Source organism: Miniopterus schreibersii (genome assembly GCF_964146895.1).
Source record: "Miniopterus schreibersii genome assembly, chromosome: 7".
NCBI lineage: Eukaryota > Metazoa > Chordata > Mammalia > Chiroptera > Miniopteridae > Miniopterus > Miniopterus schreibersii.
Window position 1 is genome coordinate 33,123,583 of NC_138108.1, and position 18,086 is coordinate 33,141,668.

At 36.9% G+C, this 18,086-nt stretch overlaps 1 protein-coding gene across 1 annotated transcript in view; it reads right to left on the reverse strand.

Annotated features, from left to right (window-relative positions):
- Positions 1-14,768: 14,768 nt before the first annotated feature.
- Positions 14,769-18,086, reverse strand: part of FSIP2 (fibrous sheath interacting protein 2) — a gene marked incomplete at both ends in the record, with an annotated part of 63,235 nt that continues 59,917 nt past the window's right edge. Inside the window, 1 exon segment of the mRNA XM_081142872.1 lies at positions 14,769-14,905. Coding sequence (XP_080998998.1) covers positions 14,769-14,905 — 137 coding nt within the window.

Genomic DNA, 18,086 nt, shown 5'->3' on the forward strand with positions numbered 1-18,086 from the left:
GCCTAACACATAGTAAGGTACTCAACGATTTGAGTAAATTACAAGTGAGTTACGTGACAGTAAGTAGACTCTTGATCTTTAAATGCAAGTTTTCTGGAAGATATCAATGGAAAATATAGTTGAAAAAACCATGTGGGCAAGATTATAAAAGACATAAAGTAAGGGAATGACTGTAAACATTTTTCCTACAGACAGTGGAGAATTTATGACTCTTTGGAGAAATTATTTGAGGGTGCTTTTAAAAGAATAAGCATTATGCTGGGATAATTCAAAGGAGAGAATCTGGTGATGGATATTTAGGAGATTATCACAACATTCCATAAATGAGCACATGTTAATTCTGTCTTAAGAGAAAGGGGTCATTTTACACAGTACATGCCAGCTTATATTGGATTATAAATGAACAGATGCCACGGTGTTACCTGGTTAGGTCTTCATGTCACTTTTATGTTATATCCAGTTAAGCTAAAATGCATATTAAAAACACCTAATATTTCTGGATATAAAAATTATAAACTTAATTCTAATTTATTAGTTATTTACCATTTTGTTCTTATAACTGGACATGGGAAAAGAGTGAACACTTTTGCCAGGTTAAAGGGAATTACAAAATGTTTAATTAAATCTAAGCATTGCAGTTAATAATTTTGTGGCTAACTCGGGATGCAGTAGTTAATGTGATTTAATTTGTTGGCATTAAAGTCCTAATTAAGGAGAGGAGTATGCCTTTTATAATATACTAAATGAATTTTCTCTGGTGTGGTCCATGTGGTACATGGCTTCTGTAGAAAGTTTTATAATACAGTCATGGGGAGAGGGAAAGCCTATACAGTTTTAACAACAATTATTAAAGCACACAGGTTTTTTGGCCAAAAAGCTATTGTAAATAGTTATAAATTTTCTTACTTAGGTTAGTTTAAAGTTAAGTGGAAATAAATAGATACTTTGAAGCAGTTTTGCAAACATATTAATAAGTTTGATTGGTAGTATTAAATGAAAACTTATAAAAATTACTGAATATATCTTTTATGCTGAATTCTCTGGACTAAGAAGATAACATTTTTACAGCAAATTGTGCTTTAAAACATATAAGGTGGGAAAAATGACCAATAATTTGAGTTATACTAAAAATATCTATCAAAGTCTACTTGGAATTATAATTATTAATGCACATGTCAAGTTCTTGAAAATAGGGATTTTTGTCTTATTTACCTTTTGTAGTTCCAATAGTAATTTTTATATTTTAATTTATTAATTATTTAATAATTTTAAATGAATTTATATTGGAAATTGTTTAGATCAAAGTTATAGTAGCTAAATAAACATGTATTGATCATTTTATTTTGGAGTAAAATTTATCAAAAAGACCTTAGAGTTCATGCTTTTTAGGCCCTGTATAAGAAATCCTTCCCAGTTCATAAAATCACCTGAGGTTTAGCTTCTTGGGCTTTAAAATTTTGCTTGTCGTATCTGGATATTTAATCTACCTGGGGCTTATTTTCATATATGATGTGAGTTAATGATAAGAAAATCTTATTTTTTTTGTATAGTGAGTCAAATTTCCCAAAATAATTTATTAAACATTGTATTATCCCAGCATAATGCTTATTCTTTTAAAAGCACCCTCAAATAATTTCTCCAAAGAGTCATAAATTCTCCACTGTCTGTAGGAAAAATGTTTACAGTCATTCCCTTACTTTATGTCTTTTATAATCTTGCCCACATGGTTTTTTCAACTATATTTTCCATTGATATCTTCCAGAAAACTTGCATTTAAAGATCAAGAGTCTACTTACTGTCACGTAACTCACTTGTAATTTACTCAAATCGTTGAGTACCTTACTATGTGTTAGGTACCACTTTAGCACCTTTGTCCATCTAGGATATATCATATGGCATCCTCCGGTGATTCTAGTTATTAAAAGTCTATGTGTCCTTCATGTCCCAGAACAGATCCCATCTTACCATGATACCTTTCTTGGCTTCTTAAATTTAGTCATCTCTACTTGTGCCAATAATCTATATTCTGTACCATTACTCTCCAGCTGTTACTTTGCCCTAATTTTCTTGGTAGCATTTATATAGCCCCAGAATGCAACTATAAACCAGGGACTGTGTCTGTTTGGTTTACTCCTTTATCCCCAGTGTTTAAAACAGTGACTGAAATAGGCACTCAATACTTATTTCTTTTTTCTTTTAAATTTCATATTTGTTTCAGGTGCACAGCATAGTGGTTATGTATAAATTATGTAATTTATGAAGTGACCCTCATGATAATTCTGGTACCCACTTGGCATCATATGTAGTTATTACAGTATTATCGACTGTATCCCCTAAGCTGTACTTTACATCCCCGTGACTATTCTGTAACTTCTTACTGCCTTTACTTTTGTCCCCCATCTTCCCACGCTCCTCCCATCTGGCAACTCTGTTCACTGGCAACTCACAGTTTGTTCACTGTATCTGTGAGTCTGTTTATTTCATTCTTTAGATTCCACAGGTAAGTGAAATTGTATGGTATTTATCTTATCTTCTAGGTCCATCCATGTTGAAAAGACATATGCAACCTTATGTTCATTGTAACTTTTTTGTTGTTGTTTTTTTTAAATAGTCAAGGTATGAAGCAACCCAAGTGCCCATCAATAAACAATTGGATAAAGAAGGTTTGGTATATATATATATACAATGGCATATTTATCAGCTATAAAAAGATTGAAATCTTATTATTTGTGACAACATCAATACTTATTTCTTATATGAATAATATATTTACAGCTAACTTTGAAGAGATATTAACCTAGGTACTACTAGCTGTTATATTAAGTGGTTTAAATATATGATATCTAATCATAGCAAGAATCCCTTGTTATAGAGAGAAGTGACCGGTTTGTTAGTGGCAGAGATAGGATTTGACCTTAGGCAGTTTGATTTCAGAGACTACACTATTAATCATCATATCAAATTACCAGACTCTGAGAAATGTCTTTCAGTATTAAAAGTAAAACATTACTTTCTTTTCTTTGGGATTTTGGTATTCTTCATTCTTTTAAATAAAGGACCAAATGCAATGACATTGATTTTTACCCTGGCTGAGAGCTCACAATTTTGTTTGTTTTCCAATCATTAATTTTATCAGTGCCTTGGAATACATGTCTTCTCTAACATGCTATCAGAAATAGAATTTTTCCCCCAGGAAAATAATGTGGCGAATTAAAAACGTATAATTTGCCTTTAGAATCTTGAATCTGCTCATCTTGTATTTGCCTTATTTGTGAACTGCATTACATTCGCTGTCCTCTGGGAAACTACAGGCTTTGATTTTTTCTGCTCAGTGTTTTTATAGTATGTTCATACTTACTGCACTTAATTTTGTGCTTTGTGAACACTTTTCCTATTTTACAAGGTAATTTTAATTACAATTATATATAACATTAGTGTTACTTTCAATTCTACATATAAACTCCAGTTTAGTTTTCAGAAAACAATGCAAAAGAATATATATTACTTGGGCTGTATTCAGAAACTGACAGTATAATATGGTCATAAAATTCTGTGCTAATGTTTTGCTGCTCTTTCACTGAGGGACTGAATATACAAATGGATCATAGCCAGACCATTCATAAAGTCGAATTCTGCCCCTCAACCTACAGCAAGCAGTCCAAGGAGGCTGAACCCAGCCTCAGAAGGCATTGGCCCAAACAGCCATGACTTGATCAATAATTGACAGCTTCACTAATTTTTGCCCCTGTTTTCAACTTAGGACCAACCAGAAAAAGCCAAATATGTACCCGTAACCAATCATATAGGATGCCCTGCTTCCAGTTAGACCATTTACAGCTTCTCCATGGCAACAGCCTCCAATCTGAAAACACTTAAAGTCTTTCCTCTTTTTTTTTCTTCCTGTATAAAGCTTTCCCATTCATCTGCCTGCCTTTGAGTCTGTGCCAAACAAAAGGGTTGATGTCTAACTCCCTTGCTATATAGCTAGCTCTAAATAAACAGCTTTTATTCATTCTCATTTGGATAGTCTTTGTGCATTTTCACAGTTCCTTTATTAGTACAGTGGTAATTGGAATGTATTTTAATTCCTAGATTATATATTCCTAATGTATTAAAATGTAGACTTTCACTTATTTATAAATGGTATGTATGAACACCCAGTTTTGTTCTGTTTTCAATCCTCACCTGAGGATATTTTTTTCTATTGCTTTTCAGAGAGAGTGGAAGGGAAGAGGAGAGAGAGAAAGAGAGAGAGACACACACAGCAATTGGCTGACTTGCACATGCACCCTGACCAGGCCTGGGAGCGAGCCTGCAACTGAGGTACACGCCCTTGACCAGAATCAAACCCGAGACCCTCCAGTCTGCAGGCTGACGCTCTAACCACTGCTCAGGTGGACACCCAGCGTGGAGAGTTCAGGTTGGAGGGCGTGGCGGTCAAGAACCCAGCCCACCCCTGGGCCAGCCTAGGCGTGCACATCAGCAGCCTCGCCCAGGTCTCCATCCAGGGGCCGCCGCCCCTGAAGCCTCCCGTCTGAGAAACCTTGCTCCACTCTGACTCCGCGCTTTCTCCCTCCTCCCACTCCCCCTCGCACTCCTCTGGCCACCTGGGTCTATAGAAGGCAGGCGTTTTGCTGCTGATTTGTTCTCCAGGACCCTCAGCCCTGAGACGGTTCCCCCCTGCCCTGCATATCCTAAGAGCGACCCTCTCCCAGGCCCGTTCCCTGGGGAAAGGGAGCATTGGCGAGCCCGCTTTCCTCTGTCTCTGCCTCCTGGCTGCACCAGGGCAGTGTTAGGAGCTCAACTGTGGCCCTGGACTATTCACATGTTGAAGCCCTAAACCCCAGTGCCTCTGAATATAACTCTTTGGGAATACGGACTTTAAAGAAGCAGTTAAGGTTCAGTGAAGTTGTGGAGTGGGTCCGAATCCATTATCACCGGTGTCCTTATAAAAGAGGTATTTAGAACAGAGACACACAGGGAGAAGGTGCTCACCTACAAGACTAAGAGTGAGGCCCAGAATACACATGTTTTCACCTCTACTTCAAAAAATTCTACTGTGGATATATAGATAAATTTTAGACACTCATCAGTATAACAATTAATTAATTAATTGTCATGACTCTAAGAGGAAAGTTCTTCATGTATAGTGATAAAACTATCAAATTAAATAACAATTTTTAAACTATCATTAATATGAATTTTTATTTTATTTCTCAGTGCTTAATGATAGCTTATCAATATTTGCAAAATATTCAGTGGCAAATAGTTATTCTAAAACTCTTAATTAGTAGATAAAAAAGAACACATTAAATTATATATAGCATAAGCTGAGCTCTTTTTGCATTGGAAAAGATGAATATATTAATTATGTACCTAGTGTAACATACTCTAATACTTAATTTAGGGCAGTGCCTCTCAAAATTTCTCAGCAATTTTTAAATTCTTAAAAGTTATTGAGAACCTTATGTAAGTTCTATCTATATTTATGATAGCAATTTAAATGGAGAATTTTTAGAATACTTATTTCTTAATTCATTTAAGGATTGATTATATATAATATGTAAAAAATAAATACAAATATATTTCATGAATTGTTCATAAAATATTTTATACATTTAAAGAACTATAAAAATAACTTATTATCCAAAGCAAAAAGTAAAAAGGAAGACAAGTGGCTTTGCTTTATCATTTTGAAAATCTCTGTTGTGTTTGGTTTAACAGAAGGGAACTTATTCAGTCTCTTGTAATATCATCCATAATGTGATCTGGAATACTCAAAAAGCAGGAAAAATACAAACTTGTATTATTATTGTTATTATTAAGAAAATAGTTTTCACCTCAGTGATCATTTCCTGGGCTGTAGAAAATCACGAAGCAGACTTTTAAAGTTACCTATTAGTTTGCTATAATAATTTATTGTACCATTTGATAGCTACAGAAGCATTCTCCAGTTTTTCCTCAGTGTCAGACCTTTGGGGATATAAAAATTTTGATTAGTATTACCTGCTGAGAATTTGCCAGCTCAAACAAATTGACAAAGACTGTCAGTACACTCAGAATACAGAATTCCTCCACAAGTTATATGCATAGTAATTGGGTCTTTATGTGCACAAATATATTTCTAGCTATGCTATAGAAAGATATAGGATGAAATATTGATGAGAACATATAAGTTCATCTGGAAATTCCTTTGTAATCATCTCCTTTCTCCACTAATTCTCTATTACAAGCTCTTTTTATAGTTCTATCATTAATTTATTTCCCAAACTTGGTATATTAATATTATGATAATGACTTTATTTTGACAGTTTCTGTGGACTTTACCCTTTTCACAGTCTAGCAAACACAAAGATTGTAAATGACTAGATATGTAACACCAGCCTATTACTTACCCTTCTGAAATTAGTGGTCCTATCTCAAATGAGGCAATAATTCTTCCCCATACCTTACATAGTTATTAAATATATTAGTATATACAAAAATATAATGTAAACTGTAAGGTTACAGATATAAACTATAAATATTTCAATAAAAGAGAACACAATGCTATTCCTTAGTTGTATGTAAATTCAAGTCACATACCTGGATCCATGAATAGATGATGCCTAGATCATTAATTATTAGTGTAAGAATGTGATTCTTGGTTGAGAGTTGAAACATAGCTTCTGGGTAGTTGTGTGGTTTCTCCAGTTACCAATGATATTAGAAAGCACAGTTTAACCATAGATCCTTATACATTTATTTAGTGGTTTCTAGAAAATACAATTAGTTATGAAAACATTTGGGAGATTTTAATTTTGTTATAGTAGCCTAACTTATGATAGCTGATAAGCAGGGGATGTGTGTGTGTGTGTATGTGTGTGTGTATGTAAAATGATGAATTACCTAACATCATGTTGAAACATGCTCTATTTCCACAACCCCTAGCCATTCTAAAAATATAGTAACCTTTCAAAATGTAATATAATTTTAATTTTTTTGCATCAAGCTTATGGATTTAGTGCATTTCTCCCTATTTATCATTAAAGAACACTTTGGACTGTGCCTACAATGGCAAGTAAAAGTTAATTGCTTTACAGGAGCAGCAAGGACCTGCATTCTGTCACTCAACTGATATCAGTGACCAAGTGAAATGAGATAGTTTCATGGTGAATTCAAAAGAAAAGCTCTTAAATGTTTTCCACAGGAATCTTAGTGTGCCCTTGTCAGTATAATATAGCTGATTTAGTGACAACCTAATTTCCCAGTAAGTATTTGCTTTAGCCATACCAGCTGCTAGGCTCTACCACTGGCTACAGCTTTGATATTAAATAGAGATAGTCATTTTTATAAAGAAGTAAATTGCTTTATTTATTACTGATGTTGCTTGTTTCATTTATTGAAACACTTTGTCACAGCTGGAGAATGCAGCTGCTTTCTTTTCCCCTATTTTACAATGAAAAAACCATAAGAGAAATACATTAGAGAGCAAAATAGTTTATTTAGTATTTAAAATAGGCTGCCAGCAAGTTAGAAATATATAATTTTCAGAAAATGAATATGTAATTTAAAACAAAACATATTGATAATGATAAATTATTCTAATTGTGTTGTATTATTATGAAACTTTTCTTAGTTAAGACAAACAAAATACCCATATTTTAAACTTTAAAGAAAAGTGAAGCTTGTGAAATTTGGAATCCTTTGTGTAATTATCTACAAAAGATGATCAGATGTAAAATTTTTATAAATATATTTAATTATATCAGAGTCTGGCACATGTTAGCAAAGGGAAACTTGAAAACACAAAGTGTAATTGTTCCTGAATATGATGAACCAGCTTAGAACATTAAAACATTATCTAAACTGCACTTCTGATGTTGATAAAAAACTAAACTTATATACTCTTAGTTGTTTTCTAAAGTCAAGTATGTTTGGACTGATGGTTCAAGCTCAGAGGGAATTCATGTGCACAAAAGGGAATGTATATAAAACCCTCTTGATCATGACTGAATGATAAAACCCTGCGTATAAAATACCTGCACTGGAAAATCTCATTAAATATCTTAATATAGCAGTTGATTAGGACCTGGTAGAAAATTTTCATCTAAAATTACCAAATGGTATACTATAAAATAATTAAAAAATAAGCAGAGTAAAAATAAAAGAGTAACTTCCCTTTCTATCCACGACAAAGTAATGAGCTGGATTAGCTCCCTCTCCTTATGCAAAAACAAAATCCAAAGGCAATCAAAAATACATGAAATAATTGTTTTCTGACATTGGACAAAATGCAGTATAAATCTGTGATACTTTAAGAAAAACAAACAAGGTGAGTCCTGTGAATTTTCCCAAATTATTACCTGGAAACCCTTTTCTCACTGCAGGGCGAGAAGAGTTTCTGAGGGTAGGTGAGATTTTTCACCTTCTCATGTTTTTATACAGTATAGAATATAGAACATCTATCTGCATAAGACTCAATAGCGAAGTATTTCTGGCCTTCAGAGAAACATTAAGGCATTGTTCTAAATTATGAGGTTGAATGTATTTGATATGATTGAAAACTATCCATGAATTATATGCCTTAATTCATTAGTTTTAGGGGAAAAATTGACAGAGCGGTGAATTCAACTTAAGCCTGTCAACACATTGTACAGCAAAGTAACTTATTTAGAATAGATAATTGTAAACCAGGCTTTAAACTGAGCAATCTATGACCTTGGGTCAGTCTATTAACTTTTCTAGATCTCAGTTTTCTCATCTGTTAAATGAAATTGCTAAGCAAGATCAGTAGTTGGTAATAATTAAAAATAATAAGAAAAATTATTGAGCATATCTCAATAATTCTTCACATCTGTCTGAAATAAGAATTTTTAGTACTGCATTTTACAGTGAGAATAAGTAACCTGTCCAAGGTAAAATAGCTAGTACATGGCAGAGAATGAATATACAGGCAGGTATATTTGTTTCCCAGCTCTGTGTTATGATTCACCAGATTATATGCTTAGATATGAATTAACCAAAACCCATGTATTTGGACATGAACCTCATAATAGGAGGAATACGCAGTAGTAGATGGTTAATGTAAATAATAAAAAAGGAAGATTGATGTAATTATACCAAATATTTACAAAACCAAATTCTAAAAACATAAAGATGCAGTCTGATATCTTGGGCCAAAATATTTTGCAGTCTGATAAACTTTAGTTATGCTAATACTTCTTTGAACATTAGGAACAAGCTCTGGTTTTAGTATAATTGATTTAGGCAACTGGATTAACTTAAACTCCTATTGTAAAGAATTTATATGTATATATGCATAACCCATGGACACAGACAATAGTGCAGTGAAGACCTGGGGGAGGGGTAGGAGCAGAGCGGAGGGATCAATGGGGGAAGAATGGGGGGGCATCTAATACTTTCAACAATAAAGATAAATTATAAAAAAGAAAACCATGTTTTAATTTTTTCTATTTAAGATTAAAGCACAATGCACATCCTTATTCAAAATCCATCTAATTCATGTGTTATAATTTGTACAAATCATCCACTGAAAGTATATAATTCTATGAATTCTGAGCAATAATATATCTGTGGATTCACTACCATAATTAAGAAAAAGACTACATCCAACATGCCAAGAAAGATTCCTTATGCACCTTTGTAACCCATCCCTTCATCTGTCCCTGGCTGCAGACAATCAGTGATCTGCCCCTTATCACTATATGTGTTTCAATTTTCTTTTTTTTTTTTACTTTTTAAGTTTATCTTTATTGTTGAGATAAATTTATTACAGGTATCCCATTTCCCCCACCAATTGATCCCCTCCATTTCCCTCCCACCCCCTTCCCAGGCCTTCACCCTGTTATTAACTGTGTCCATGGGTTATGCATATAACTTCTTTGGTTAATCTCTTCCCACCCTCCACCCCTCTTCCCTCTGAAATATGATCATCTGTTGCATGCGTCAATGTCTCTGGATCTATTTAGTTCATCAGATTCTTTTGTTCATTAGCTTCTTCTTAAAGAAGACCTTTCAACTTTTCCTGTAGTGCTGGTCTGGTGGTGACGAACTCCTTTAGCTTTTCCCTGTCTGAGAAGCTCTTTATCTGACCTTCAATTCTAAATGATAGCTTTGCTGGGTAGAGCAATCTTAGTTGTAGTTCCATGTTTTTCATCACTTTGAATATTTCTTGCCACTCCCTTCTGGCCTGCAAAGTTTCTGTTGAGAAATCAGCTGACAGTCCTATGGGTGCTCCCTTGTAGGTAACTAATTGCTTTTCTCTTGCTGCTTTTAAGATTCTCTCTTTGTCTTTAACCTTTGGCGTTTTAATTTTGATGTGTCTTGCTGTGGGCCTCTTTGGGTTCCTGTTCTTTGGGACCCTTTGTGCTTCCTGGACTTGTAAGTCTATTTCTTTCCCCCGGGTAGGGGAAGTTTTCTGTCTTTTTTTTCCAAATAGGTTTTCAATTCCTTGGTCTCTTTCTTCCCCTTCTGGCATCCCAATAATACGAATATTGGGCCTCTTGAAGTTGTCCCAGAGGCTCCTTACACTATTTTCATATTTCTGGATTCTTTTTTTCTTTTTGTTCTTCTGGTTGGGTGTTTTATGTTTCCTCATGTTCCAAATTGCTGATTTGATTCTCAGTGTCCTCTACTCTACTGTTGATTCCCTGTAAATTATTCTTCATTTCAGTTCCTGTAGCCTTCATTCCAAATTGGTACTTTATTATGTTATCGATTATTTCCCTAACAGTCTGCTTAAACATCCTTATAACTATTATTCTGAACTCTGTATCTGTTAGCTTGCTTGGATCTATTTCATTTAGTTCCTCTTCTAGAGATTTCTTCTGTTCTTTGTGACATGTTTCTTTGCCTCCACATTTTGGCTGTTTCCAGGTGTTTGTTTCTATGTATTAAATAGAGCTGCTCTGTCTCCTGGAATTTGTAGAGTGGCTTTGTGTAGTAGGTGTCCTGTAGGGTCCAGTGGCTCAGCCTCCCCAGTCACCAGAGCTGGGCCTTCTAGGTGCTCCCCTGTGTGGGCTATGTGCACTGTCCTGTTGTAGTTGAGCCTTGGTTGCTGTTGGCAGCCCTGGGAGGAACTGACCCCCAGGCCAATCAGCTGTGAGGACCAGCTGCAACTACAGCCAAAGAGCTGCTGTGCTGGAGACACCCCTATGGAGCAGGATTTACTTCAGTGGGGCTTTTGTGTTCACCAAGTGCTCCCCTTGAGTGTCACTCGTGGATGTGGTAGGGTTGTAATCCAGCGTGGTCGAGTCTGGGCACCAGGTGCACTGTCTCTGGGGCCTCCCAGGAGGTGCAAAGTCAGCCTCTGCCAGTGCCTTGCCCAGGGCCACCCAGCATGAGCTACACAGAAAACCACAGTTGGCTGCTACTTATGCTGGGCTTGGCAGTGCCCAGGAGAGGCCAAGCTATGAGCCAATGCAGCTGCCGCTAGTGCCAGGCCTGGGGCTGCTTACAAGCCCTATGGGGCCCGCTGCTGCTTGTTTGAGAGATTTTAGGAAAGTCCTAAGCATGAGGCTCGAGAGGCCACTTGCACAGAAAAGCCCCTGGAAATGGCCTGGATGAGCCTGCAGGTGGGGAGGGCGGGGCCTCCGGGAATCACGGGGCGGGGCCAAAGGTGTGAGTCAGGTGCTGGTGATTCAAACATGGCGCCTGCCCGCCGGCTGTGTGTGGGGAGGACTCGCCAAAGGAGCCATGGCCTCTGCCAGCCCTTCTGCCCGGGAGGAAGCCGCCCTCCAGCTCTCGCCCGGATCTCAGGCAGGTTAGTTCCCTCCCGAGTGTCCCAGGTCCCTTCAAGCTGCTGCCCGGCGCTGGGCTCAGAGGGAGCGTCCGAGTGAGTCCGTGCCGGGCCCTTTAGAGGAGCTGCTGGGGCTCCCGCAGCCTCCGCGACCCTCAGCGACAGTCCCCGCTGGTTTCACAGCCCGGAGTTGTGGGGACGTCTCTTCCCAGCCTGGAGCCCTGGGCTGGGGGCCTGCTGTGGGGCCGGGACCCCTCCCTCTCTGCCGCTGAGATTCCCTCCCGGGTTTAACCCGCGGCACCGGGTGTGGGCCCGCGGCCGCGTCTCCGGGATCCAGCCCCGACCCGCCCGCGTCTCCGCCCCGCCTCCCGGTCTCGGTGCTTCCTCAGCTCCCTGGCTGTGGGGCTTCTGTGCAGCCGGATCTCAGGAGGCTCTGAATGACGGTGGTTCTGTGTTTTAGTTGTGATTTTGATGTGGTTGCGAGAGGCGGCAGGTGCAGCTGTTACCTACGCCGCTATCTTGTTTCTCCCCTCAATTTTCTGGAATTTTATATAAGTGGAATCATGTAATATATAGTTTTTTATGTCTGTTTCATTTCAGAGAGGATTATTATTTTTAGATTCATGTATGTTGTTACATGTATCAGCAGTTAACTTTCTTTTAGTTGTAGAGTTGTATGCCATTGTGTATGTATACCATCGTTTTTAATCTGTTTACTTGCTGAGTGTCTTATCATGTGCTTATTGACCATCCATGATTTTTTTTTTGCATAGTGTTAAAATATTTTGCCTACTTCTAATGAACTATTTTCATATAATACATGACAAAGAATTTATCTATTTTCTTCCAGAACTTTTATAGTTTTAACTTTTACGTTTAGATCTATGATCCATTTAGAGTAAATTTTTGTGTATTACGAGAGGTAAGAATTGATGTTCATTCTTTTTTTTTTACCACGTGGATATGCGTAGGGAATAAATTTAAGTATAAATTTTGTGATACTAATTCATCCCCCCCCCCCATTGTCCCAACATTGTCAGCTGGCTTCATCCAGTATCTTACTACTATTAAACCACGGTGGTGGAAAATGTAGCTCCAAATAAAGAAGTTCCCATTTTTTCATTTTTTTTTTTTATGTCCTTTATCCCTGAATGATGCTACAGTGGCTGGTCCCCACCTACAGGAAGATATTCTCCCAAAACGCATTTCATCTTGTATTTGAATTATTTTTTCTTCGTTTTTGTTCTGTATGTTTATAAAACTACGTGGTGAGTGGTAGAAGGTGGTTCTTTCTCACTCACAGGCCGTTTCATCTCTAATCAAGTTAGTCAGTGAAGTTTCTCAGCACTACTTTTTTTAAAAAAAATATATCTTTATTGATTTCAGAGAGAGGAAAGGAGAGGAGAGAGAGACATAGAAACATCAGTCACTGATCGAGCGCACAACCCGGGCCTGTGCCCCCATCGCCTGGATCCTAGGTCGAGGCTCAACGGCTGAGCCACGCCCCGCCGGGCCTCAGCACTACTTTAAGCACTATGACAAAGCTGTTTCAGAAATGGAAATTTCTAGTTGACCATCATTTAATTCATTGCTTGTATTCATTTATGGTTATTTTAGGAGATTGTCACTATTGCTTAGTTTCAGCATATGTTTAGGTTTTCTTTAAGTAAAATTTCATTGAATATTTTGATATTTTCATGGGAGAAGGCAAGCACAGTGTTTATCTGTTTCATGCTGACCAAAGTCCTCCTGAAAATAGTTTTGCACTGGACTGCCAGTCATTTCTCATCACTGTCATTTTTGAAAAACTTTGCACCTATGGGTTACATGATTTTGTATGATCTTTGAGATTAAATAATTTATGAGATTATTATGAATTGACTAAATTACTAATTGAATAACTTCATTATCATTGCAATGTAAACATTCTACTATATAATCACATCTTTTTTCTCTGGAGCTTCCTGTCATAACCTCACTGACTAATTTTGTTAAAGGAAATGCAATATGGTAAAGCAAAATTTTCTCAGATGCTTCAGCTTTTAGCACAGGCTACTATCAAGACAATTTTAGATAAAAAAGAAGATACTACATTCCTTAAAATTCATGAGTCAGCACTGGGGCTGATAGTGATGATGACTGACACTCTTTTCTGTTTGGTTCACCTTTTTGGATTTTTTAAACAAGATCCTTAGATTCCAGGGGCAAACATGCTGCAATTGGATCTATATCTCAAAGTAACCTGTTAACTGATTTTGAAAAATTTCTTTTATCACTGTACTAGCTATCCATCTTGTTAAATTTTCCTCTTTACTTTTTATTGTTATCTATTTTCATGTTAAAATATTTACATAAAGGTTTTAATAACTTTACAGGCCAATGATTTATTTAGTGATGGTATTTTATCCACAAAGGTATTGTGTCTGAAAAGGGTTTTTCAGTCACAAGGGTCATTTTATGCATATCTAATATTTTATACAAAGTAATTATTTACTTCTATATGGTGCTTTATCCATATTTGGGTCTTGTTGTTTGGGAGATATAAGATGATGAAATTTTATCTTCCTGTGGGAAAAACTGATTTCTTATATATGGTATAAATACCTTATTTAAATATCCAAATATACATTTAACAGTGAACCAATCATTTTTATAGCTGTGTCATAGAATCCAGCTTCAGTTTCATCTCAGTTTGCTAAAAATTTTGGTAAAAATACCTCTAAAAACTTAACATAAAAATTCGAGTTAATTTTCTGGTTGTAATGGAGGGCTGGCTGGTGTACTAGTTACACTTTTTGTGTCTTTACCCTCATGGCACATGGGTAATACTAGCACTCAACATCTTCTCATATCAAAATGCTTATCAAAAACATTTACCAAACCCTTGTCTTACCCAGGCCTCTATTTTACTTTCTTTTGCTCTTAATTTTTCCTCAGTATTATATAAATCATAACACACTATGTTATGCTTTAAAAATCTTTTTATTTTCTAAGGGAAGTAAGCATAAAAGTTTTAGGTATAAAAGTTTCACCGTTCTTCCTGGTGAGGTGGTAACGAAGATTTGGTAGTACTGCTGTTACTTCGAGAAAACACCTTTGACAGAGCTGAAGTTACCTTTGCCAGCATTTTAGATCCTTGTTTGGAAGTACTGCCCCTGGGAGTTTCTGTGAATAAAGCAAAAAAGGAATATGGATATTAGACATTTTAATACTATAGTCATACTACAGCATTGATTATTTAGAATTTAGAAACTGACATTTATAAGATGCTTTATGGGCTTAAAAAGCATTCACAAAGATTTTTTATTTTTCTGTGAAGGAAACAAGAAGAATGATATCTCTATTTTTACACACTAAATATTGATGAGGTCAAATACCTGCCTAAGGTCACATGAGTAGAAAATGGCCAAGGTGGGATTAGGGTCCAGCTTTCTCACTCTCATGGCCTCATTATACCTACTGAACTCTGGTGCTTCTTTAGTCAGTGTGCAAAGAATGCCTTTCTTTTTCTAGCAGAAAACACTCTGAAAAAGCCTGATGAGCTAAACTCACATGGGAAACTAGCTTTTAGTTGTATGCAGTGAGGGTGTCTATTTCAGAGTGGTCAAGTGAAAGCAGAAGTGCATTAAAACTGCTGTAATTTCTCACCTGTTTGGAGGAAATTTTTAGTTGGATAACCTAGTGAATTTTTTTTGTCATGTGAGATAGAGACTGTACAGATAATGAAAACATATGCATTTGAATTCTTTTTTCTGCACCATTTATTTAGCACATGAGCTCTTTGACAATATATTTTAACAAAAGGATATGATAGAACATGAAAACACGCATATAGCAAGAGTCTAGTCGAAGTTTTAAAAAGTATGAATTCCTGCCCAGCCAGGAGTGGCTCAGTGGTTGAGCGTCGACCTAGGATCCAGGCGATCGGGGTTCGACTCCCGGTCAGGGCCCATGCCCGGGTTGCGGGCTCGATCCCCAGGCAGGGGCGTGCAGGAGGCAGCCCATCAATGACTCTCATCATTGATGTTTCTATCTTTCTCTCTCCCTCTCCCTTCCTCTCTCTGAAATCAATAAAGATATATATATTTTAAAAAGTATGAATTCTTGGATCACACACCATCAATAAGATGGAAACCTCTAAGGGTGGGGGCAGACATTGATATTTAAAAATAAATTCCCACATAGCTCTAATGTGCGAGAATTAGAGTTGAGAATCTCTAATCTAAAAGCGGGGCCGATGCTACCACATGTCTGAGATGAATAAATATACTTAAATTCTACTGAGAACATCTATCTTTCCATTTGTTTCTAGCATATCTACTGTTACTTCATGGAAATTTTTGTAATCACAGCTTTAAAATTTTTGTTTGAAAATTTCAAAATCTTGGCTACATTGGAGGTTGAGATCTCTTGTCCTTTCCCTTAAAAGTTGTAGACATTATCTTAGCTATTTAATGAAGAGATATGAAAAAATTCTTGATAGTTGAGGATCTCAGATATTCAGATTTAAATTATTTGAGATTTTATTGTATATATTATATAAAACTAAGAATGTATATGTTCAGCCTTGACCTGTCCATTGAACTCCAGACTTAAATATCTTATTGCTTATGTGACACCTCAACTTGAATATCTAATGGGTACCTCAATCTCAATATAACCAAAACAGTATTTTTGTGCCCCTCCCCTTAGTCACTCTCATAGTCTCCCCTATTTTACTAACTGCCTCCTCCTCCTATAAGCCTGTTTTAGGCTCTTGGAAACACAGCTATGATCTTCATGAAGCTTACATTCTAGAGGGAAGTAGTGAAAAAAAATCAATTGACAGATAATAATAAGTTCCAGGGAGAAAAACAAGCAGATAAGTGGAGAGGGTAGTGCCATGGTGGAAATGGGGTGACAATTTCAAAAAATTTAGTCAAATGCCTCACTGAGGTGACGTTTGAGTAGAGATCTGAAGGTGAGGACTGAGCAATGCAGATACAGGAGGAAGAGCACTGCACGAGGATCAGCAAGTGCAAAGGCCCTGAGTACTTGGGATGTTTAAGGAGCAGCGAGGTCAGTGAGGCTGGAGCAGAGTGTGCCAGAAAGAGAATCAGAGGGAGTGATTCAAGAAGTAATAGGGGACTTAGGGTAATGTCCAAATGATGTAGGGTTTTGCAGGCCATTGCAATTTCTTTGGTTTTTGTCCCAGATGAGATGTGAAGTACTTATTATCTGAAATTATCTTGTTTATGTTCTTACCCTTTGATGCCCTGCTCCAAGTTACAATATAAATTCTATGACAGCAAGAACTTTGTCAGGTTGTTCATACATGGGGTGTAACACAAAGGAGGTGCTCAGTAAATCTTTAAATGAATGAATAAGTAAATGATTGAATTGGACTTCTGCAATGCTACTGAAAGATATAAGAATTAAGCATGATCACTGCAACAAAGGAGGAAAAAACAAAACAAACTGAATTTATGGGTCTGCACTGCATCTACCTTTGACTGAAAGTGACCTTGGGCAAGTCATTTCCTCACCCTGCACTTGAGTTTCCTCATATGAACAAAGAAGGACATTGTATTAAGTGTTTCTGACTGACTCTAACAGCCTATGATTTCATAATAAACGTATCATATTAGGGATTATTGGGATACCTCCTGGTTATGGTGTGTTCATAGTATTCTGGCATACTTACTGCCATACTATGAACCACCTTAATGAAAGTGATTTTCACTTCCACTTTCTATGAGAGAATATACTTTCCATGAGAGAATATACTTCTCAACTAACTCCTTGAGTGGGTTGTATGTTTGAAATAGCCATGGTAAACCTGTGGTTTGAGTTTCAAGGCCACTTAACAGTAAACACAGCACTCTGTCTCTTGTACATGCTGTCACTGTTAGAAATATATATATACATGCATACACACACATATACACATATATATATTTGTTAATTCTCACTCAAGGATATTTTTTCCATTGATTTTCAGAGAGAGTGGAAGGGTTGTGTGTGGCGGGGAGAGAGAGAGAGAAACACCGATGTGACAGAGACACATTGATTGGTTGCCTCCCTCGTGTGCCCCAACCGGGGCTGGAGATCGAACCTGCAACCCAGGTACGTGCCCTTGACTGGAAATCGAATCCGAGACCCTTTGGTGTGTGGGCTGATGCCATGCCAGCCAGGGCTGTTAGAACTATATTGATCCCCTGAGGATTCAGCAAACGGAGGGCCAAATCATCCTCACACACGTTCTGAGGAGTTGGTACTAAGAGATTAAAAAAAAAGTGAGGTCCATGCTGGCCAGATTTTAATGTCAGCAGACACATGTAGCTCTGAAAGCCCCCACCCCCCTTTT